At 47.2% G+C, this 20623-nt stretch overlaps 2 protein-coding genes across 9 annotated transcripts in view; one reads left to right on the forward strand and one right to left on the reverse strand.

Moving 5' to 3' along the window:
* FAXDC2 (fatty acid hydroxylase domain containing 2) overlaps positions 1-14012 on the forward strand; it is a 31715-nt gene extending 17703 nt beyond the window's left edge. The window contains exons 5-9 of the mRNA XM_050793947.1: positions 1573-1694; positions 8891-9096; positions 9907-10012; positions 11067-11233; positions 12034-14012. Coding sequence (XP_050649904.1) covers positions 1573-1694; positions 8891-9096; positions 9907-10012; positions 11067-11233; positions 12034-12190 — 758 coding nt within the window. The 3' untranslated portion in view covers positions 12191-14012. The remainder of the gene's footprint in view (positions 1-1572; positions 1695-8890; positions 9097-9906; positions 10013-11066; positions 11234-12033) is intronic.
* An 874-nt stretch (positions 14013-14886) lies between these two features.
* LARP1 (La ribonucleoprotein 1, translational regulator) overlaps positions 14887-20623 on the reverse strand; it is a 140730-nt gene continuing 134993 nt past the window's right edge. For all 8 annotated transcript variants that reach the window (XM_050793910.1, XM_050793911.1, XM_050793908.1 and 5 more), the window contains exon 19: positions 14887-18623. In XM_050793910.1, coding sequence (XP_050649867.1) covers positions 18414-18623 — 210 coding nt within the window. In that variant the 3' untranslated portion in view covers positions 14887-18413. The remainder of the gene's footprint in view (positions 18624-20623) is intronic.

Below are 20623 nucleotides of genomic sequence, written 5' to 3' on the forward strand. Positions count from 1 at the left end.
AATATTGTATATACTTTAGGTACAATCCTGTGAAAATTACCTATTACCTAGGTGATAAGCCAATATGAGAGGGAGAAAATGTTTCCAATTTTAAATGTTAGAGCTAGAAGAAGCTCAAGATCATCTTATGGTGTGCTTTTCATCTGTATTCCTCAGGCAGCCTTTGGAGTTCCAAGTAGGTAGACTCCTTGGCTGGCCCACTGGGTAACCACCAACCTTTTTTTTCCAAAGTAAAAATAGTTTATTTTTTCTGGGTATAAAATATGTGCTCATTGTTAAAAATAAAAATCAGGCAATTCAAATAAGCATAGAAAGTGTGAAAATCACCCTCTCTCTTATCTTCAAGAAATAACCACTGTTTATATATTAGTGTACATCTTTTATATATTGGGTATATAGTTGTACTTGTGAGATACCAACTATTTTTAAATCTTTTTTTCATTGAATAGATTGTAGGTATCTTTCCATGCCTATTAATGTAGACTTACTTAATACTCTAAGTTTCCCATTCTATTCCATTATATGGAAATACTCCAATCTATTTAGTCCATTCCCTACTAATGGGTATTTAGGCTGCTTTAAATTTTTTTTTTTTAATGCTGTGACGGACATTTATGCATACGAATAGATGTGTCTCCTTTTCTTCTTTCTCCCTTTCTGTCTTAGCTTTCTGACTCTCTCACTGTATTACTTCAGATACTGCCAAATTGCCCTCTAGAAAGTTTGTACCAATCCTACTCCCCTACAGTGCTGGCAAGTATTTTCCAAGCCCCAGCTGCCACAGATATTTCCGTTGATGGAGCATGAAGGGTGCTGGCGGAGGGGCACAGACACAGAATTAAGCAAAGCCTAGTCCTAGCTGGGCATGGTGGCAGGTGCCGATAGTCCCAGCTATTCAGGAGGCTGAAGCAAGAGGATCACTTGAGCTTGGCAGGCCGAGGCTACAGTGAGCCATGATAGCACAACTGCACTTCCATCTTGGGTGACAGAGCGAGGCTTTGTCTCAAAAAAAAAAAAAAAAAAAAAAAGAAAGAAAGAAAGAAAGAAAGAAAGATGAGTTTTCCATTTGGGGAGATACTGGCTAGATGACACCTGAGGTTCTGCTGGTCAGTTAGTAGGATGACAGGGATTACGTTTCCTGACTGACTCCTAGCCCAGGGCTCACTGTGACCCATACCATACAGAGTACTTCCTTTGCTTCTCCTTCCTTGGCAATTCATAAAGGGTTCAGTGGGCACAGACTCCCAAATGTCAACCTGAATTAATTTCTATTTTAGAGTATATTATATATCTTAACATACTTTCATATGTATTTACATGAAAACCACCAACCACCTTGAAGGTTGTTGTCCTCATTTTACAGCTAAGAAAATGAATGGAGACACTCCTTAAGTGGACTGTCCCAGTTCCTACCCAAGACTACAGGTAACCCCTTGGTCCCAAGCCCTAAGACCTCCCTGGCAAAGAAATGTCTAGGATGAAGCCTCAGTCACCATAAAAAAGTGTGTTCCGTTAGTCTATGTGCTGCGAGAACCCAAAGTCGCCCTGACTGTTTCTGCTTCCCAATCTCAGGTGCCATCCAAGTACCTTGTCTGTTCTTCTGGAGCTTCAATGGGCTTCTACTGGTGGTTGACACAACAGGAAAACCTAACTTCATCTCTCGCTACCGAATTCAGGTCGGCAAGAATGAACCTGTAAGTATTATTGCAACTTCTCCTGGTCAAAGCACAGGAAGCAAGAGCTAAAGCTACACTCAGAATTTTCACCACTGGCCCAGGAGAGACCTGGCCAGTGTGAGCCAAGTTATTAGCAACAAGGCTCCCCCAGTTTAGAAGGTTAAAGAGAGGAAATAATTTGCCCACAATCTCAGAGTCACTCAGCTAGTAGCCAGTCAAGACCAATGTTCTGGTCTCCTGATTCCTGGCCCAGGCTCTGGACCTGCTTGTGGTGCCCCATGGGACTGTGGTCAGCCTGGCACTGAGAAGGCAGGCAACTCCACTTTACCCATAGGAATGGAGACAGCAATGGCTGGATGCTAGAATATGGGTAACAGCTGTTGTTGTGAGAGAGGGAGACAGCTGCAAAAACAATGGATAACCCCACTATAATAGGTGGACAGTATGGATTCTGAATGTATGGGCGGTGGCTGTCTTTTAAACAAGTCCTCCTTCCTAAATACTCAATTTGACCAATAATGCAAGGCACCAGGGCAAATCCATAAGTGAGGCCCAGACCCTGCTTACAAGGCACTCCGACTTGCACAGTGCCAGGAAGTGGGTCCCACTGTTCCCTGAGTCTGGCTCGCCTTTTCTTACACAATAAGGAAGAAGTTGATTCTGAAACTCAGGTTCTTTCCCCAGCTCCACCCAAACCACATCCTGGCTTCTTTCCCAGACAAGACAATCATCTTTTAGTAATCTGCCCAGGTGTCTGGGTGAACCACCTCAGCTCTCAGGTCCTTCTGCCCCAGCCTAGCACTCCAGAAAGGCAAACAGTGCTCTTGACCCACTCCTTTGAAATGGGCCCCTTCCTGAACTGGAGCTGTTGGCCTGGCTTACCATCCCCCTCGCTTGGGACAACAGCTGCCAGCCAGGCTCAGGGGCTTCCTCCAGGCCCAGCTTGGCAGGACATGAATCAGAGCCTAAAGTGTCAAACCCTGTGCTTGGTCCTCGAGAACCCTTCATCTGTCAACCATGGCTGTTGTAGCACCATTGACTAATGCTCACATCTTCAACTGAGGCCAAGAACCTTCACTATTCAGATGAGGAAACAGGTGTTACATGGGTAAACTACGATTCAAACTCAGGCTTTTTGACTTCAGGGCTCACATTCTTAATCGGCTCTCCAGAATATTACCTGCCGCCTGTACAACCTTATAGTCTACACAATGACTACAGAGCTACATTGGAAGATCTCATTGCATTCTGCAGAAGCTGAGGTTCAGAAATGTCCAGTGACTAGTTCAAGATCAGATTGCTACTAGGAAACAGAGCCAGGGCTCATCCCATCTGACACCAAGTCCAGTGCTTCTGTACCATGTGCACCCTCAGGTGGGCACAGAAGTAGGAAAGAAACTCACGAGGCCATTTAATCTTTGGCTTTTTCCATGAAGGACTGGCCCCTGAACTAAGACATCAGAAACAGATCCTCAAGTGGGAGCTGAATGCTACCTGGTGTTCCTATGATCCATCCCTGCTCTGTTTACTCTCCCACTGCCTGAATGGCTACTTCACACCTCTCTAACACCTCCTCCCCTAACCGCTGGCAGAGGGAAGGCCTTGCTTCCCATTTCACTAAGAAAATTTAAGGCTGGGCGTGGTGGTTCATGCCTGTAATCCCAGCACTTTGGGAGACCAAGGTGGGCAAATCACTTGAGCTCTGGAGTTCAAGACTAGCCTGGGCAACATGGCAAAATCCTGCCTCTGCTAAAAATACAAAAATTAGCTGGGCGTGGTGGCACATGCCTGGAGGAGAATCGCTTGAACCTGGGAGGCACAGGTTGCAGTGAGCCGAGATTGCACCACTGCACTCCAGCCTGAGTGACAGAGCAAGACTCTGTCTCAAAAAAAAAAAAGAAAGAAAAGGAAAAGAAAAAGAAAATTTAAGCAGGCTGGGGCACAGTGGCTCAGGCTTGTGATCTCAGCACTTTGAGAGGCAGAGACAGGAGGATTGCTTGATGCCAGGAGTTCAAGACCAGCCTGGGCAACATAGTGAGATCCCTGTCTCTACAAAAAAAATTTTATTTTAATTAGCCAGGCACAGTGGTGTGTGTCAGTCTCAGCTAGTCAGGAGGCCGAGGCAGGAGGATCACTTGAACCTAGGAGTTCAAGGCTGAAGTGAGCCATGATTGTGCCACTGCACTCCAGCCTTGGAGACAGAGGGAGACACTGTCTCTAGGAAAAAAAAAAAAAAAAAAAAAAAAACCAAAGCAAGTAGAAGAGTTTTATAGATGCACACCACATTGGCCAGTGATCAGCATCTGCACCCACATGCTCTGCCTGCCCACCTCATACCACAGGTGAACTCTCCTTGCTCCTGTCTGTGGGTGATTCCTCCCCTATCCGTGTACTACATCCAGGAAATGGCTGCAGTAATTCTCTCTTTGCTTTCTTGTATCTTCTTTTCTTTCTCTTTCTCTCATTATTCCTCTCTAGATTATTACAAACATGCAGTAATTTTTTTCCATCTTAAAAAAAAAAAAAAAACCACCAAGTGTGGCTGCTCACTACTGTAATTCCAGACTTTGGGAGGCTGAGCCAGAAGAATTGCTTGAGCCCAAGAGTTAGAGATCAGCCTGGGTGACAGAGTGAGATCCTGACTCAAAAAGAAAAATAAATAATAAAACAGGCCAGGTGTGGTGGCTCACACCTGTAATCCCAGACTTTGGGAGTCTGAGGCAGGAGAATCACTTGCGCCCAGGAGTTCGAGACCAGCCCAAGCGACAGAACGAGATCCCATCTCCACAAAAAAAATTTTAACTAGGCAAGCGAGGTGGAATGTGCCTGTAGTCCCAGCTACTTGGGAAGCTGAGGCGGGAAGACTGCTTGAGCCCAGGAGGTTGAGGTTACAGTGAGCTATGATCATACCACTACACTCTAACTTGGGTGACAGAGCAAGACACTGACTCGAAAAGAAGAAAAAAAAACAGGCCAGGTGGAGTGGTTCACACCTGTAATCCTACCACTTTGTAAGGCTGAGGCAGGAGGAATGCCTAAGCTTAGGCGTTTGAGACCAGTCTGGGCAACATGACGAAACACCCCACCCAACAATGTCTCTACAAAAAATACAAAAATTAGCTGGGTGTGACGGTGCACACCTGTAGTCCTAGCTACTTGGGAGGCTGAGGTGGGAGGATTGCTTGAGCGTAGGAGGTTGAGGCTGCAGTGAGCTGTAGTTAGGTGTAATGGCCTCACCTAATATGTTCTCTCACAACAGGCTGGCGAGACCTGGCCTCGAGATGGGATGGAAGTAAACAAAGAGTGCACTCCAGCCTGGGTGACAGAGTGAGACCCTGTCTCACAAAAAACAGACACACACACACACACACACGAACACACAAACCAAAGCAACAGAAAAAACAACCCTTAACTAGCAAAGTTCTTTAAAAGAGTTATCTATATAGTTTCCAGTTCCTCTCTGTCCACTCTTATTTGGGTTTTGTTGTTTGTTTTTTTTTGAGACAGTCTCCCTCTGTCACCCAGGCTGGAAGGCAGTGGCACCGCAGTCTTGGCTCACTGTAAACTCTACTTCCTGGGTTCAAGCAATTATTCTGCCTCAGCCTTCCAAGTAGCTGGGATTACAGGCATGTACCACCACGCCTGGGTAATTTTTGTATTTTCAGTAGAGATGGGGTTTCACCGTGTTCGCCAGGCTGGTCTCGAACTCCTGACCTTAGGTGATCCACTAGCCTCAGACTCCCAAAGTGCTGGGATAAAAGGCGTGAGCCACCACGCCCGGCCATCTGTCTACTCTTTTCCCCAACATTTTGTAATTATGAAAAACGTTAAAAATACATACAGAAAGTTGAAAAATAATGTAAGAATTATGCATTTACATATCACTTAGATTCACCAATTTTAAACATTTTATTTTTGCTTTATATAGAAAAATATAAATATATATGCATCTATACATTTTTCCTATTTGAAAGTAAGTTTGAGACATCATAAAACTTGACCCCTAAATCCTTCAGCCTGCATCTCTCCTAATCACAAAAGTATTGTCTCATTTTCTTTACAAACCTCCAAATCAGGTGTCACACCTAGAAAAAGGCTCTAGCAACATTTCTTTTGGCAAGTTCGCCAATGATATGGTTTCATTAGAGCAGCAGAGACATTTCCACAGCTGCTGACTCCCTCAGCCTTGAAATATTTTTTTCACGTGGCTTCCAGGACAACGTGCTTTCTAGGTACCCCCTTTTTTTTTTTTTTTTAAGAGACAGTCTCGCTCTGATGCCCAGGCGGAGTACAATGGCACGATCTTGGCTCACTGCAACCGCTGTCTCCCGGGTTCAAGCAATTCTCCTGCCTCAGCCTCCCAAGTAGCTAGGATTACAGGCACCTGCCACCATGCCCAGCTAATTTTTTGTATTTTTAGTAGAGACAGGGTTTCACCAAGTTCCCCAGGCTGGTCTTGAACTCCTGACCTCAGCTGATCCATCCACCTTGGCCTCACAAACTGCTGGGATTACAGGCATGAGCCACCACACCCGGCTCCCCGTCACATCTGATTGTTCACTTCTTCACTGTCGCTTTCCTGATTCCTTCTCTTCTCTCCAACTTCTTTGTGTTGAATGTTCCATGGGTTCTGGCCTTGGTCCTCTTCTCTGTATTCATTCTCCCAGTTATCTCTTCAGTGCCATGACTTTAAATACCATCCATGGGCCAACAGCTCACACATTTATCTCTCTAGCCCAGAACTCTCTTACTGAATTCCAAGCTGAAATATCCAACTCCCTCCTTGACATCTCCACATGGATACTAATAGAAATTGCCAATTCATGATGTCCAAAAGAACATTTCTGATTGTTCTGCCAAAGCCTTTACTTACTACCCATAGCTTCCCCAATCTGAGTGGACGGCGATTCCAATCCTCTAGTTGCTCAGGCCAAAAACTTTGGAGTCATTCTTGACTACTCTCTTTCCTTCATACTCCACATCCAATCTATCCGGGAACTCTATTAACTCTATTTCCGAAACAAATTCAGAATCCAATCACTTCTTACCACTTCTCGTCACTTCCATCACTATTACCCTTGTCTAATTCACCATCATCTCTTGTCTATATTATTGCTTTTTTTTTTTTTGAGATGAAGTCTCACTCTGTCACCCAGGCTGGACTGCAATGGAGCAATCTTGACTCACTGCAATCTCTGCCTGCCGGGTTCAAGCGATTCTCCTGCCTCAGCCTCCTGAGTAGCTGGGATTACAGGCGCATGCTACCATGTCCAGCTAATTTTTGTATTTTTAGTAGAGACAGGGTTTCACCATATTGGTTAGGCTGGTCTCAAACTCCTGACCTCGTGATCTGCCTGCCTCGGCCTCCCAAAGTGCTGGGATTACAAAGTGAGCCACAGTGCCCGGCCTGCCTTTTTTGCCCTTTTTTTTTTTTTTTTTTTGAGACGAAGTCTTAGTCTGTCACTGAGGCTGGAGTGCAGTGGCACAATCTCAGTGGCTCACTACAACCTACGCCTCCCGGGTTCAAGTGATTCTCCTGCCTCAGCCTCCCAAGTAGCTGGGACTACAAGCACATGCCACCACGCCCAGCTAAATTTTTGTATTTTTAGTAGAGATGAGGTTTCACCGTGTTAGCCAGGATGGTCTCAATTTCCTGACCTCATGATCTGCCCACCTTGGCTTCCCAAAGTGTTGGGATTACAGGCGTAAGCCACAGCCTCTGGCCTTTTTTTTTTTTTTTTTTCCCCCCCAAGAGATTGGGTCTCACCCTCTCATGCAGGCTGGAGTGCCTTAAACTCCTGGACTCACATGATCCTTCCACCCCAGCTTCCTGAATAGCTGGGACGACAGGTGCACACCACCACACCCAGCTTTTTAAAAAAAATTTTATGGGGTTTCGTTATGTTGCCAAGGCTGCTCTCAAATTCCTGGCCTCAAGTGATCCTCCCACCTCCACCTCCCAAAGTGCTGGGATTACAGGTGTGAACCACCCTGCCTAGCTTGATATATATGTTTTTATATTTGTTGTGTTTAGTCTACCTTTCTCACTGGAATATAAATTCCATGGGGGCAGGAATCTTTGTTTTGCTCATTGCTTTATTTTCAACACCCAGAACACTGAGTGCTACATAGTGGGTGCTCAATAAATATCAGTTAAATAAACAAATGAATAGACACATGTGATACCCCACCTGTGGGTCAAGGTTTCCAGAAGGTGTAATGGCCTCACCTAACATGTCCTCTCACAACAGGCTGGCGAGACCTGGTCTCACAATGGGATGGAAGTAAACAAAGAGTGAATTCTGAAATCAGTTAATGCATGCAGTGCCTGGAAAGGCTGGAGGAACAGGCAGGCCTCAAGCTGGGGACCGTTCTGAGCCCCTGTCTCGCTTTGGGGCAGAAATCCCACCAGCTCACAGAGGGTACTTGGAGAAATCCTTTCTAACCAAACAAGTTCATCAGCATCCAGGAACTTTCTGTGGTCACAGGACTGTTCCCTGGAGCCCCAGAGATCTAACAAAAGGAAGGGTCAGAGAGTTGCTGATTCTGGGGGAAAATACTGGATGTAGTATTGAGGCCAAATGGAATTTGGACACTTGGGGCTAGCTCTGTACAGTGGACCGTGGTGGAAATGTTTGGGCAGGCCCCCATCTTCACAGCATCACTCTGAAAACCAGGAAGTTGGTCAAGAAGCTGAATAAGCAGCTCCTTGGCTTACCTGCTTCTTTGCTCTGGGCCTACTGCAGTGAGGCTGGACCATGTGAGGAGGCAGATGACCTTGATCTCTGCATCCAATCATGGACAAGGTTCTCTGACAAAGAGGGGCTAAACGGCTGAAATGGGGTGTCACTCAGAAAGTCACAGCCTTCTCCAAGCACCATGGAGGCTACCCAAGTTACCTGTAAATACATGGGGCCTGGCCAGAGAAATGGGGAGGGCAGTGGTGAGAATGTGCAGAACTAGGAAGAAGGCAGGTTCCAGCACAGACTGAAGGCTGCTGAAGTTTCCAAGGACAGGGGTATTACTCACCTGCCTAGCAGCCAGGGCCTTATTCTGCAACGTTTCCAGGCCCGGAGCTGGGTTGCAGTCAGGAGCTACTGGCTGTGTCCCAACATCTCTCCCAGAATCCAACCGGAGTGAGGGCCTCCTGTAAGCAGGTCACGGTGGAGCCTACTTCTCACACTCTTGTCCATCTCCTCCCTTCCCTTGGGCAGGTGGATCCTGTGAAACTGCGCCAGTCTATCCGCACAGTTCTTTTCAACCAGTGCATGGTATCTTTCCCCATGGTGGTCTTCCTCTATCCCTTCCTCAAATGGTGGGGAGACCCCTGCCGCCGTGAGCTACCCACCTTCCACTGGTTCCTCCTGGAGCTGGCCATCTTCACGCTGATTGAGGAAGTCTTGTTCTACTATTCACACCGGTGAGCAGTCCCTGCCTGAGGCACAGCTGTCTCCTCACCCTGTCTAGGGCTCACTGATCAACAAGGAAACTGAGGCCAGGTGCAGTGACTCACGCTTGTAATCCTGGCACTTTGGGAGGCTGAGGTGGGCGGATCACTTGAGCCCAGGAGTTTGAGACTAGCCTGGGGAATGTCAGGAGACCCCGTCTCTACAAAAAAATTTTAAAAAAATTAGCCAGGCATGGTGGTGTGTACTTGTAGTCCCGGCTACTCGGAAGATTGAGGTGGGAGGATCACATGAGCCCGGGGGGTCAAGGCTGTAGTGAGCTGTGATCACACCATTGCACTCCAGCCTGGGCGACAGAGCAAGACCTTGTCTCAAAGAAAAAAAAATAAAAGGAAACAGGCTTCTGAATTGAGTGTAGGCCAATAAAATACTCCCTGGCCTCAAGTCTCCCATTAAACGGTTAACAGGAAGACTAACAGTTGTCTCATAACTGACAACTTGGGACAAGTGAGGAATAATTGTCCAGAAGAGAAAAGGCCTCTCCGATTGTGTGGGGGCCAGGGCGCTTCCCATCCATTTCCTTATTCAATCCTTTCTGGGCAGCATCCCATTTTATAGCAAATACAACTGGGGTAGACGGGCAAAGCAACCCACTCCCAAACTATGCAGTATAAGGGCTGGGGTTGAAATTTGAAGCAGGTCTGGGTGTTTTTAACTTTGCTCCATGGATGTAACCCCTAGTTCCTATTTTTGGCTTCTCATGGACTGGTCGGGGAGGGAGAAAGAGGAATCAGCAGGTTATTAACTATTAACTATTTCCCCAGGCTCCTTCACCACCCAACATTCTACAAGAAAATCCACAAGAAACACCATGAGTGGACAGCTCCCATTGGCGTGATCTCTCTCTATGCCCATCCTATAGAGCATGTGGTGAGTAGAGCTCCACTCTCCCCATAGCAAAGGGCAGACGGCCCTAACCACCTTCCTGAAGCTCTTCTGCAGAGAACTTAGACCACACCGGCCCTTTTACTTCCCTTTTAAAAATAGCTACCATTTATTGTCAGCCTTCCATATGCCAGGCTATGTTAAGTGCCTAACACAGTTGTCTCATTTAATCATCCCAACAACTTTTTTTTTTTTTTCTTTTTGAGACAGGGTCTTGCTCTGTCACCCAGGTTGGAGTGCAATGGTGTGATCATAGCTCACTGCAGCCTCCAACTCCTGGGCGCATGTGATCCTTTAGCTTCAGTCTTCCAAATAGCTGAGACCACAGGTGTATACCACTACATCTGGCTTTTTCTTTTTTTTTTTTTTTTTTTTTTAGATAGAGTCTCACTATGTCATCTAGGCTGGAGCGCAATGGCGTGATCTCGGCTCACTGCAACCCCCCGCCTCCTGGGTTCAAGCGATTCTCCTGTCTCAGCCTGCCGAGTAGCTGGGATTACAGGCGTGTGCCACCACCCTTGGCTAATTTTTGTATTTTTAGTAGAGACAGGGTTTCACCACATTGGTCAGGCTGGTCTTAAACTCCTGACCTCGTGATCCACCCGCCTTGGCCTCCCAAAATTCTGGGATTATAGGAGTGAGCCACCGCACCTGGCCACATCTGGCTAATTTTTAAATTTTTTGTAGAGTCAGGATCCTGCTATTTTGCCCAGGCTGGCTGGAACCTCTGACCTCAAGCAATCCTCCCACCTCTGCCTCCCAAATTGCTGGGATTACAGGCATGAACCACCACACCTGGCTCCTCCAACAACCTTTTTAATCTTAATTTTGCTAACAAGAAAATTGAGGCTCAAACTGCGTAATTTGTCCCAAGTTACAAAGGTGAATGCCTTCAACAAATCAAAGTCCTGAAATTCTCACCTTCTCCAGATCTGGGTCAATGAAGTTTGCCACTGGTAACACCTTGGGGCTAAGTGTACACCCAACTAAGTCCCTTCATCTCCCTGGGCCCTGCCTTCAATCATCCCTCCCCTTGCAGGTCTCCAACATGCTACCTGCGATAGTGGGCCCATTAGTAATGGGCTCCCACTTGTCCTCCATCACCATGTGGTTTTCCTTGGCCCTCATCATCACCACCATCTCCCACTGTGGCTACCACCTTCCTTTCCTGCCTTCGCCTGAATTCCACGACTACCACCATCTCAAGTAAGGACCCTCTCCCCACAATGGGTCCCTGGGCAATAACCATCACCCTTCCTCCTTAAGCTTCTGATAGCAGACAGAAGCAGACTGGTGTCTCAGTTTACACGTGAGTGCTAGTTGGGGAAGAGGTCTGATGGTCGGGAAAATAATAACCACACTGGGATGACCTTACTCTTTTCCTTCTGAAATTGGGTCCTCCTCCAACTGGGGATTTTAAACCTTTATTTGGGCTCTGGGCCCTTTGAATAAGCTCTGGACATTCTCTTTAGAAAAGTACACATATGCATAAAACTCCTGCGTGCAATCACAAGGAAGTCATATACTGTCTGAAAGCCCCAGACTTTTTCAAGTGTAGTCTACAAACCTCCTATACCAGAATCACCTGAGATGCTTGTTTAAAATTTAGGCTCTTGGATTCCACTCCAAATATGCTGAACTAAGGTATCTGGGGGAGCAGGGCCTGGACACCTGCATTTTAGTAAGTGTTCCAGGGGATTTTGATGCTGGTGATCTCATGCCCGAAAAAGCCTAGTTCTGCTAGAGATCCTCAGACAGTGGGCATTAGAATCACACAGCAAGCTTTTCAAAGGAAGACTGCAGATACTGCAAATTGCAGGTTTGGAGTGCCCCCCAGAAGGTGCATTTGTAGCAACTCCCCAGCTTATTCTGATGCAGATGGTCAGGATGGTTGTGACAGGTGTGGGGTAGGAGGGCTGAGAAATGTGTGAGGCTGGCACAAATGAAATGGGATCTGCACAGAGGCCTCCAGCATTGGCACTGCAGCACCGTCTTCTTTCTTCTAGGTTCAACCAGTGCTATGGTGTGCTGGGTGTGCTGGACCACCTCCATGGGACTGACATCATGTTCAAGCAGACCAAGGCCTACGAGAGACATGTCCTCCTGCTGGGCTTCACCCCGCTCTCTGAGAGCATCCCAGACTCCCCAAAGAGGATGCAGTGAGAGAGAGCCTAAGTGTCATCCTGGCTGTCCCTCAGCCATGGGATACAGATGCGGCTTCCTGATTGCTCCTAACAATTTGCCTCCTTCGGCCACATCCCAAATGATGGTGCCACCAGGGTAGAGGGAAGGTGGGCTTCCCAGAAAAGCAGGGCTAAGGATGAGGCTTCCTCCAAACTACTGCCCTTGATGTCCCTCAATGGGATCAGGAGTTAGCTTAAGAAAAAGGAAAACACAGCTCCCCAGACTGGAGGCTGGTCAGAGGGAGGAGACCCCTGGTCCTCTGCTGTGGAAGGAGAGGGGTTCAGCCCCAGATAACTCCTTTGTGGCCTGGGCAGGATGCAGAAAATGACAAAGCTGAAAGGAGGGGGACTGGAGGCTGCCTGGCTCCAGGGAGAGCTTCTTCTGGGACCAGGGGGTGGGAGGGCCAGGTATTGCTTTACCCCTTCCTGCCCCAAAAGGTTTTCACATACCTTACCTCAGGCGAGGGCCAAGACACCCTGGCAAACCGTTATAGGTCTCAATTCACGGCATACCAGATGCCAGTCGCCACTTCACCCAACACACACACAAACATACACACACCAAACACTGAGGGAGTGGTAAAGGCCCCATTTTAACTCCGGCACACTGCAAACAAAAGGTCTCCCTCTGTGGGGGGGGGTGGGGAAATCCAGGAGCTCCTCCCTGGATTAAAAGCAAAGAGGTACAGACCAAACTTTAACACCTTTAGCCTTATGTGGAAACCAAAAACCAACTGCTGAGAAACTGTGAAAATCCCTTTTACCCACAAGGGGAAGGATCAAAATTGCTGCCCTTTGGGGACACCCGAGACCCCTAATTAGCCCATCTGAATGAGGACCAGAGGTTAGAACCCTCTTTCTCCCTGAAGAAAGAGCCTGGAAAAACATGGCGGAGCAAAGGGCAAAATCCTTTCTGCCCCGAATGCTTTACCACTTTCTCAGCAACGTTTATTCAAAACGATTTTTACCAGGAACCTTATCAAAAGCAAAAACCACAGCTGCTTGGGTTGAAGTCCCCATCCTGGCCTCCCCTCAGCTGCCAGACATGGCCAGAAACCCTGTGGTTCCCAAGAACAATTTAAAGATCACTCTTTGATTTGAAAGACCACCATTATCATTTTACTAAATTCTTATATATATTTGCACCTTTTCCAACTTTCAGTTCTCTTAAGAAAAACATCCACTGTAGCTTTATAAAATACCTTATCATCAGACAGGTCCAAGTCTCCAGGCAGGACTATCAAAATGAACTCCTTCTTCCTATCAGCTCTAGAACCCCAGAGGACTTGCCCAATAGGCCAGCTAAGCACTTACCAGACAGCATCTCCCTGGCTTTCCAGTCTCGCCTGCCTGTCTCTGGCCTTGGTGGACCTGGCTCCCTCCCTAGGAGGCTTGTGCCCTCAGCTTGAATACAGCTCCTGGTGCATCAAAGCTGTAAGTTCTCAGCTACTGGCCTGCACCCATCACCTCTTCCTACAAATAAACATTTGGAAAAAAGTCCATCTTCAGTATGCTTAAAGAGAAGGGTAGGAGATAAGGAGAAAGAACAGATATGCTTTTTTTTCCCTTTAAGGCCTTCAGATTTTGAGGTACTGTAAGGGGCCTAGAAAGACAAAAGGCTGTCATTCCCTCTTCCTTTTGGAAGGCAGGTGATCAGTCCTTGGCAGAAGGGCCCAGCCCTGTCCTTTTCTATATCAAACAAAATCCTTGAGGTTGGTATACAAGTTAAGGCTGAAAAAAGGCCTTAAATTCCCAGTAAAGAACGTGAAAGCAAGCATGTAAAATAAACTGGTCTTCATGAATTCCGGTGGATTGTTTTGGTTTTTTTTAGATGGGGGTGTTTACTACCAGACTTCTAATACTTCAGACAAAACATGTGGAAGCTCAGGCTGTAAAATTAAGCTTCTGTGAGCATTCCTAATGATGTGTGAAAGTAAGGTTCAATTAATTCATCTTTCTGTTCTCAAAGGACCAGTCTGCATCAGCCTTGGACACTATCTCCTAAACTTTCCTTTGGCCTGTGGAGGTCACTGGTGGTACTGAAGCACCTGCCCACCTCAAGAACAGTGAAAAAGAACTCTCTAGAAAAACCATTTTCCCGTCAGGTATGGGAGACAGTTGTCAGATGAACATGTAAAGCCATGCCCAATTTTTAGTTTTGTAATTTACACAGGGAATGGGGGACTTATTGTTCCATCCCTCCCCAGCATCACATCTCAGGGTTCAGGGGCTGACCAGGATTCCGTACGGCCACACGGTGCTGGATCATTCCTCCTTCACCCCGGGGAAAAGTCTGTTCATAGAGGGGTTGTGGCAACCCTCCATAAGGAGCCTCATCAACCTTTTTCTTCCTGGCTGTCTCAACACAATGCAGGCCACAGCCAGGGGATGGAAAACTTGGAAGCTGACAAGTGCACTGAAATCCTGGCATTATGCTGGACTGTTTTGTGGCACTGGCTATGACTGTCACGTCTCACTTAAGACACAGGGTGGACATGAATTCAAGGCTTGCAGAAGCCCCTGCCTTAGGCAGACTCCTCAAAGCCCAATGGCAGAGCCCCTGCTGAGGTTTCATGTGCACACTAAGTGCAGGGTTCCTCCGGATCTGGGGGAACCCTACCAGAAACCCATCCTTCACACCAAATAACAGTACCCTAGATGGAAGACCAGCCGGTATTTTGCCTTTTCAAGTGTTTATTTTTATACATTTTTTTGTATTAAAAAGAAAAGCATAATTACCACAAATTACAAAGGACTAAAGCAGGACTAGAATAATGAATGAATCACTTCAGCCTGGAAAGCAGATACTCTCAATAATATTAATGTTATAATACAAGCTCATTCAAGTATTTTACATTTTTTTTGTCCTTTTAAATATGATATCCTAGCACATAGTAAAGATAATGTACTACGAGCGTAAGGTGGAACCTTCTCCGCAAAGCCAGATGACAAGTTTTCCTCTCCAGTGAGAAATGGGCTCCAAGTTCTTATCTTCTCTGCCATCAGCATGGCTGAAGGGGGAGAGGGTGGGTGTTAGGGAAAATCCAGGGACCCTTCCACACAGGAGGTACTCTGGGGTTCCATTCAGGAGGGTGCCAGATAATTCAGATCACTCTACCCAGACTTTTTTGGCAAAAAAACAACCCTCACCCTCCGTAACTAGTCATCTTCCTTGTCCCTCCTCCTCACTTCCCTTCCAGGGCCTTCTAAGCAGCTTACTTTCTTTTGTAAAATCAATCACCAGGAAAGGGAAAAAAAAAAAAAAAAAGAGCTACAATGGAACAAAACAAAAACATTTAACAACTTTGACATAGGGGCTCAGCACCTCTATCTGAGCCCCAGGGGTCCAGGCTGGGGCAGGGCTGGATGGCCCTTCTCTACTGGTAGTGCCTTTGCTCCCAGGTGCAGGAAGAGGGCGAAGGAGAAACCTTCCCCTTAACAGGGCTGAGGCACACAGACCTGCTGATGTCTGATGCCCAGAGGTTATGTTGGCATGGACCAACCTTGGAAGGGATAGGATGAACAGAGGGATCTGGGCAGGCTGTTGCTTTATCTCAGGTCTTGGATCCCCATGGGAGGATGGTGGGTGTGAAGTGGTTAGCCCTGATGGCCCCTGCCACTTCTGGCATGCTTGTCACAGATACATCGGTCCTAAATTCAAGTGTCTTCAGAAAGTGAAGATGTAAACTACTCTTTGCAACATTAACTCCTAACATGTTACCTAAAAAAAAAAAAAAAAAAAAAAAAAAAAAAAAAAAAAAAAAAAAAAAAAAAAGGAAAAAAAAGAAAAAAAAGAAAAAGCTCCCCTACCAACCACCAGCCTATGTTGAGATGAAGTCCTCGCCTCCCTGCCCCAAAGGGGCTTCCTTTCAGGGATGTCTGTGAAAAAGATGGCAGCCCCCTGGCCTGGGAGTAAACTCTAAGTAATAACAGCCTTTCCCCATACCCTAAGGCTTCCTTGTGCCCCAAACCAGCAGACGAAAAACACTGAGGTTTCTGTGGTGCTGGATACAGTACAGGGCTGCGTGACCTGAAGGAAAGAAAGGAAAGGAGAAGGGGATCCAGGAATCCAGTGTCTGGTACAATGTGGGGCAGGCACCAGACTGGGCAGGGAAAGGCCTCAGATACCACCATCATAGCAGAGACCAGACGCTCATCCTTGGTTTGAGACATGAAGTCACAGAACTGAGATGGGCTTCCCACATACCAACCACTGGGATGGCAAAGGTGGGGAAGGGCACAGGCTAAAAAGGGCAAGGCCTTGTCAGCCTGGGATACTGTCTCCTACTCCCAACCTTTGGGCCCAACAGAGGAACCAGTTGAAAAGGAGGGTCAAAGACATTGCAGTAAGTAAGCAACAGGACCATAAACTCCTCCATGTTGCCCAGATCCCACCGAGAGTGAGTGTGCAGTCATGCCCATACCCGACATACATCCCAGTCCATGTGGGTCAGTCCTTCATCACCCTCCCTGCCTTCTGACAACAGCAGACTCCAGCCATTCCATTGTCATTCACAGCCCAACCCAAACAGTCAAGTGGCTGAAGAAGAGAATCAGGTATACTCTATGTCCACATATACCTTCCTGCCACAGGGCTTCACCAACTGGCAGGATTCCCCCCAGCCCCCAACTCCTCCTCATCCCTTGTTCCCAGGCGGGTCAATTGGAGAGTGAGCAGAGATAGATGGCTTGCAGAAGGGTATGGAAGATGGGGAGACTCCACCAGACCTTAGGAAGAGAATGGCATCTTTCTCCACCTTTTAAGAGAGACAGAGCCTCCCTGAGGTCTCTCAGATTTTTCAGGGCAACACAAGAAATGTTTCCAAGCCTCAGCTGCAGGTGTTCACCTTTCCACTCTGGGGTGTGGGGAGACGGTCAAGCTGAGGACAAGTGTGTTCCAGATGCAGGCCAACTCTGTTCTCCAACAGTTTGAAGCAAACTTGGCCTTGGGGTTCCAAGGGTAGGATGAAGGGTGTCACGGCAGGACGGGGCCTGGCGTGAGGCAACAGCAAGCAGAGCGAGGACACAACAGTGGCAGCAGTGTACAGACACAGGACGTCAGCTTCAAACGATGCAACAGCAGGGATATCTTGGGCACGGCTCTGATTCAAGCCACTCCCAACTCTCTTGCCTCCAGGATGGAGGCACTGTACATGCAACAGTCCAGAGAAAGATTCTAGCCAGTCCAAGCCCAGGCACATCCAGAGAAGGTGGGAGCTCTTCGCGTTGACTCCACCGAGGAAAACAGGCATTTGGGTATTTCAGATTCCCGCTCCACAATAAGGCAACTTTTTAAAAAATATTATTTCCAAAAACAAAACAAAAATTCCAAGGGGAGGGGAAAGACATCACTTTCTGTGGATTAGGTGGGGGTTTATCTGATTTTTTTTTTTTTTTTGGTCTTTTATGGTTGCTTTTTGTCTTTTTTTTTTTTTCCCCATTTTCTCGAGGATGGAAAGGTCAGAGAAAAATAAAATAAATCATCTTTCAATAGTCTTTCCTGGTAAAAGCAGCGTCTCTCTGGGCTGGGGAGTAAAGGGTGTGGGGCAAAGGGAGTGGGGAGAGGCTGAAACCTTCCCCCAAACCCCAGTTTTAGATCCTTTGGTTTCCTTCTCCCAGAAGATGGCAGAAGGGCAGGGTGGGGACAGCAGGGAGAAAACATGGTGATGACAAACCCCAGATGATCAAGGGGCTGATGCTCCTGGGGCCCAGAGGTGCCGCCAGAGCCTTCTACGGGACAGTGCTGGGCAATGGGGGGCCCGCAGGGCCCTCTTGTGGGCTGCATAGTTGGCTTGAGGGGGAGCAGGAGGAGGTTAGGGGTGGGGACCAGGGTTGCAGCCTACTAGCCGCGGGCAGGGCTGCAGAGTGATTTTGGTAATCCAGATGAACTATCAATAATTTAAAACTTGATATATATATATGTATATATATATATAAAAATTTCCCCCCTTTCCCTCCCCCCTTAGAAGAAGCTAGGACGTCAAGAGTCATGGAGAGAGGAGGGGGAAGGGGATGTAGAGGCTCCTGCCCAGGGGTACCTCTGATAGCCCAAATGGTGTACACATTGCTACTCAGCACAAAGGCCTGTCCTAGTAACTCCAGGCCTGTCCCTTCATTGTCCCCTCTCCTGGGACTGGGCACCCCCATGGACTCTTACCCACCCTACCCCTTTCCCCCCTCAAGCCCCAGGGCTAAGGAGCTTTTCACTTTCCCAAAGTCTGTGTGTTCGAGTGCTGGCTTGTCCATTTGGCATCTTCCCGGACGGGCTGGCCGGTGGGTGGTGTAGGGGGTTGGCTGATCACTGCAGCAGACCTGCTGGAAGACTGGGAGGGGCACCGCTTCCTGCCCTCACCGCCGCCACCTCCTGCTACCACTGAGTGTCGCTTGTGGTTGCCCTCCTCACCCATGGGGGGCTGCAACAGAGGAAGGAGTCACAGGTGATCGGAGGCACTATCTACGCCCTCTTCCTTGCCAGGCCTGTCTAGACACTTCCTACTTTCTACCTCCAAATATAGATAATGAATGGGTTTAACCTTAAAAATAAATTATCAGTTATTAAGTGTTTCTCCATGCCACACCTTGTGCTGTTTTATGCACATTCTCTCATGGAGTCAGCATCACCCTTTGATGTGGACCCACGGACATCCGATTTTATAGATGAGAAAACTGAAGCAGAAAAAGTAACTTCCCCAGGGTCTCACAGCTGGTAACTGATAAAGATAAAATTTAGGTCTATCTGCCCCAAAAGGCCAGGCTTTTAGCCAACCTCATTTCTGCTTCCCTTCCAAGAAGGGATCTCTTGCTCAGAAATGTGGAATGTGGCATGCAGTATGCTGCGATGTCTCAGCTCAGAAGGCCCAGATCCTTCTGAGGATCACCTCATTCTCTTCAATGTCCAGAGGATCCTGAACTAAGACTCAGACCATGCTCTAGCCTGGCCTTAGCACTAACAAAGGTCCTATAACCCCGAAGACAGATGTTTCCTTCCCATTTTGGTAACCAAAACTGAGTCCTTGTTCCACCCTAATAGGTCTACTTATCACAAGGGTTCTTTGTAACTTGTACCCTGCTCCCCCCCTTCCTTCTCCTCCCCAAGGGTGGAAATGCTTAAGAATGAAAGAAAACAGGTTTGTCTTTATATTGAGAGACCTGAGTGGTTCTGCCATTATGTCACTGGATGGCCACAAACCTCAGTTAACCTGTCTAATAAGTCCTGTCTGCATCACCACATAAGAATTAAATAAGGTCAACATAAAGTAACTGGTACATAATAAACACCCAATAAATGGCAGTTTTAAAATAATAAATGTGATATGGTTTGGCTGTGTCTCCACCCAAATCTAGATCTTGAATAGTAGTTCCCATAATCCCCACATGTTGTGTGAGAAAACAGGTGGAGATAATTGCATCATGGGGGCAGTTTCCCCCATCTTGTTCTCATGATAATGAGTGAGTTCTCACAAGATCTGATGGTTTTATAAGGGGCTTTTGGGCTGGGCGCAGTGGCTCACACCTGTAATCCCAGCACTTTGGGAGGCCGAGGTGGGTGGATCACGAGGTCAGGAGTTCGAGACCAGCCTGGCCAACATGGTGAAACCCCATCTCTACCAAAAATACAAAAATTAGCCGGGTGTGGTGGTGTGTGCCTGTAATTCCAGCTACTCAGGAGGCTAAAGCAGGAGAATCACTTGAACCCAGGAGGCAGAGGTTGCAGTGAGCCGAGATCGTGCCACTGCACTCCAGCCTGGGTGACAGAGCAAGACTCTATCTCAAAAAAAAAGGGGGGGTGGGCTTTTACCCCTCTTTGCTCTGCACTTCTCCTTGCTGCCACCATGTGAAGAAGGATGTATGTGCTTCCCCTTTCGCCAAGATTTTAAGTTTCCTGAGGCCTCCCCAGCCCTGCAGAACTGTGAGTCAATTAAACCTCTTTCCCTTATAAATTACCCACTCTCGGGTATGTCTTTATTAGCAGAGTGAGAACAGACTAATACAAAATGTAAGGGCTAGTACTGTCATTTACTTACATTTGCCCTTTTGCTAAAAGGTTTGAAGGGAATAAGACAAACAGACATCTCTACTACATTATAAACTCTCAGAAGGAAAAACTGAGTCTCTTTCCCTTATCTCCAAAGCACTGAGCACAGAGACATCCAATCAGTATCTGCTGAATCAATTAAATCACTCCATCTTCCCTTCATATACCCAGCAGTAATAACCCAGCCCTGCCACTGGATGTCACCGTTGAGGTGCTGCTCCAAGAACATAGAGACCTGGGCATTAATTTATAAACTGGGGTTGGAATTGGCCTTTTCCAAAAAGAACAAATGTGTGTATCTTGGATACCCATCCTGACCAACTAGTAGTGGCTAACTTGGGCACAATAGCAAGGAGGGTGGTGAGACAGGAGAGAGAG

Source organism: Macaca thibetana, chromosome 6, assembly GCF_024542745.1.
Source record: "Macaca thibetana thibetana isolate TM-01 chromosome 6, ASM2454274v1, whole genome shotgun sequence".
Taxonomy (NCBI): domain Eukaryota; kingdom Metazoa; phylum Chordata; class Mammalia; order Primates; family Cercopithecidae; genus Macaca; species Macaca thibetana.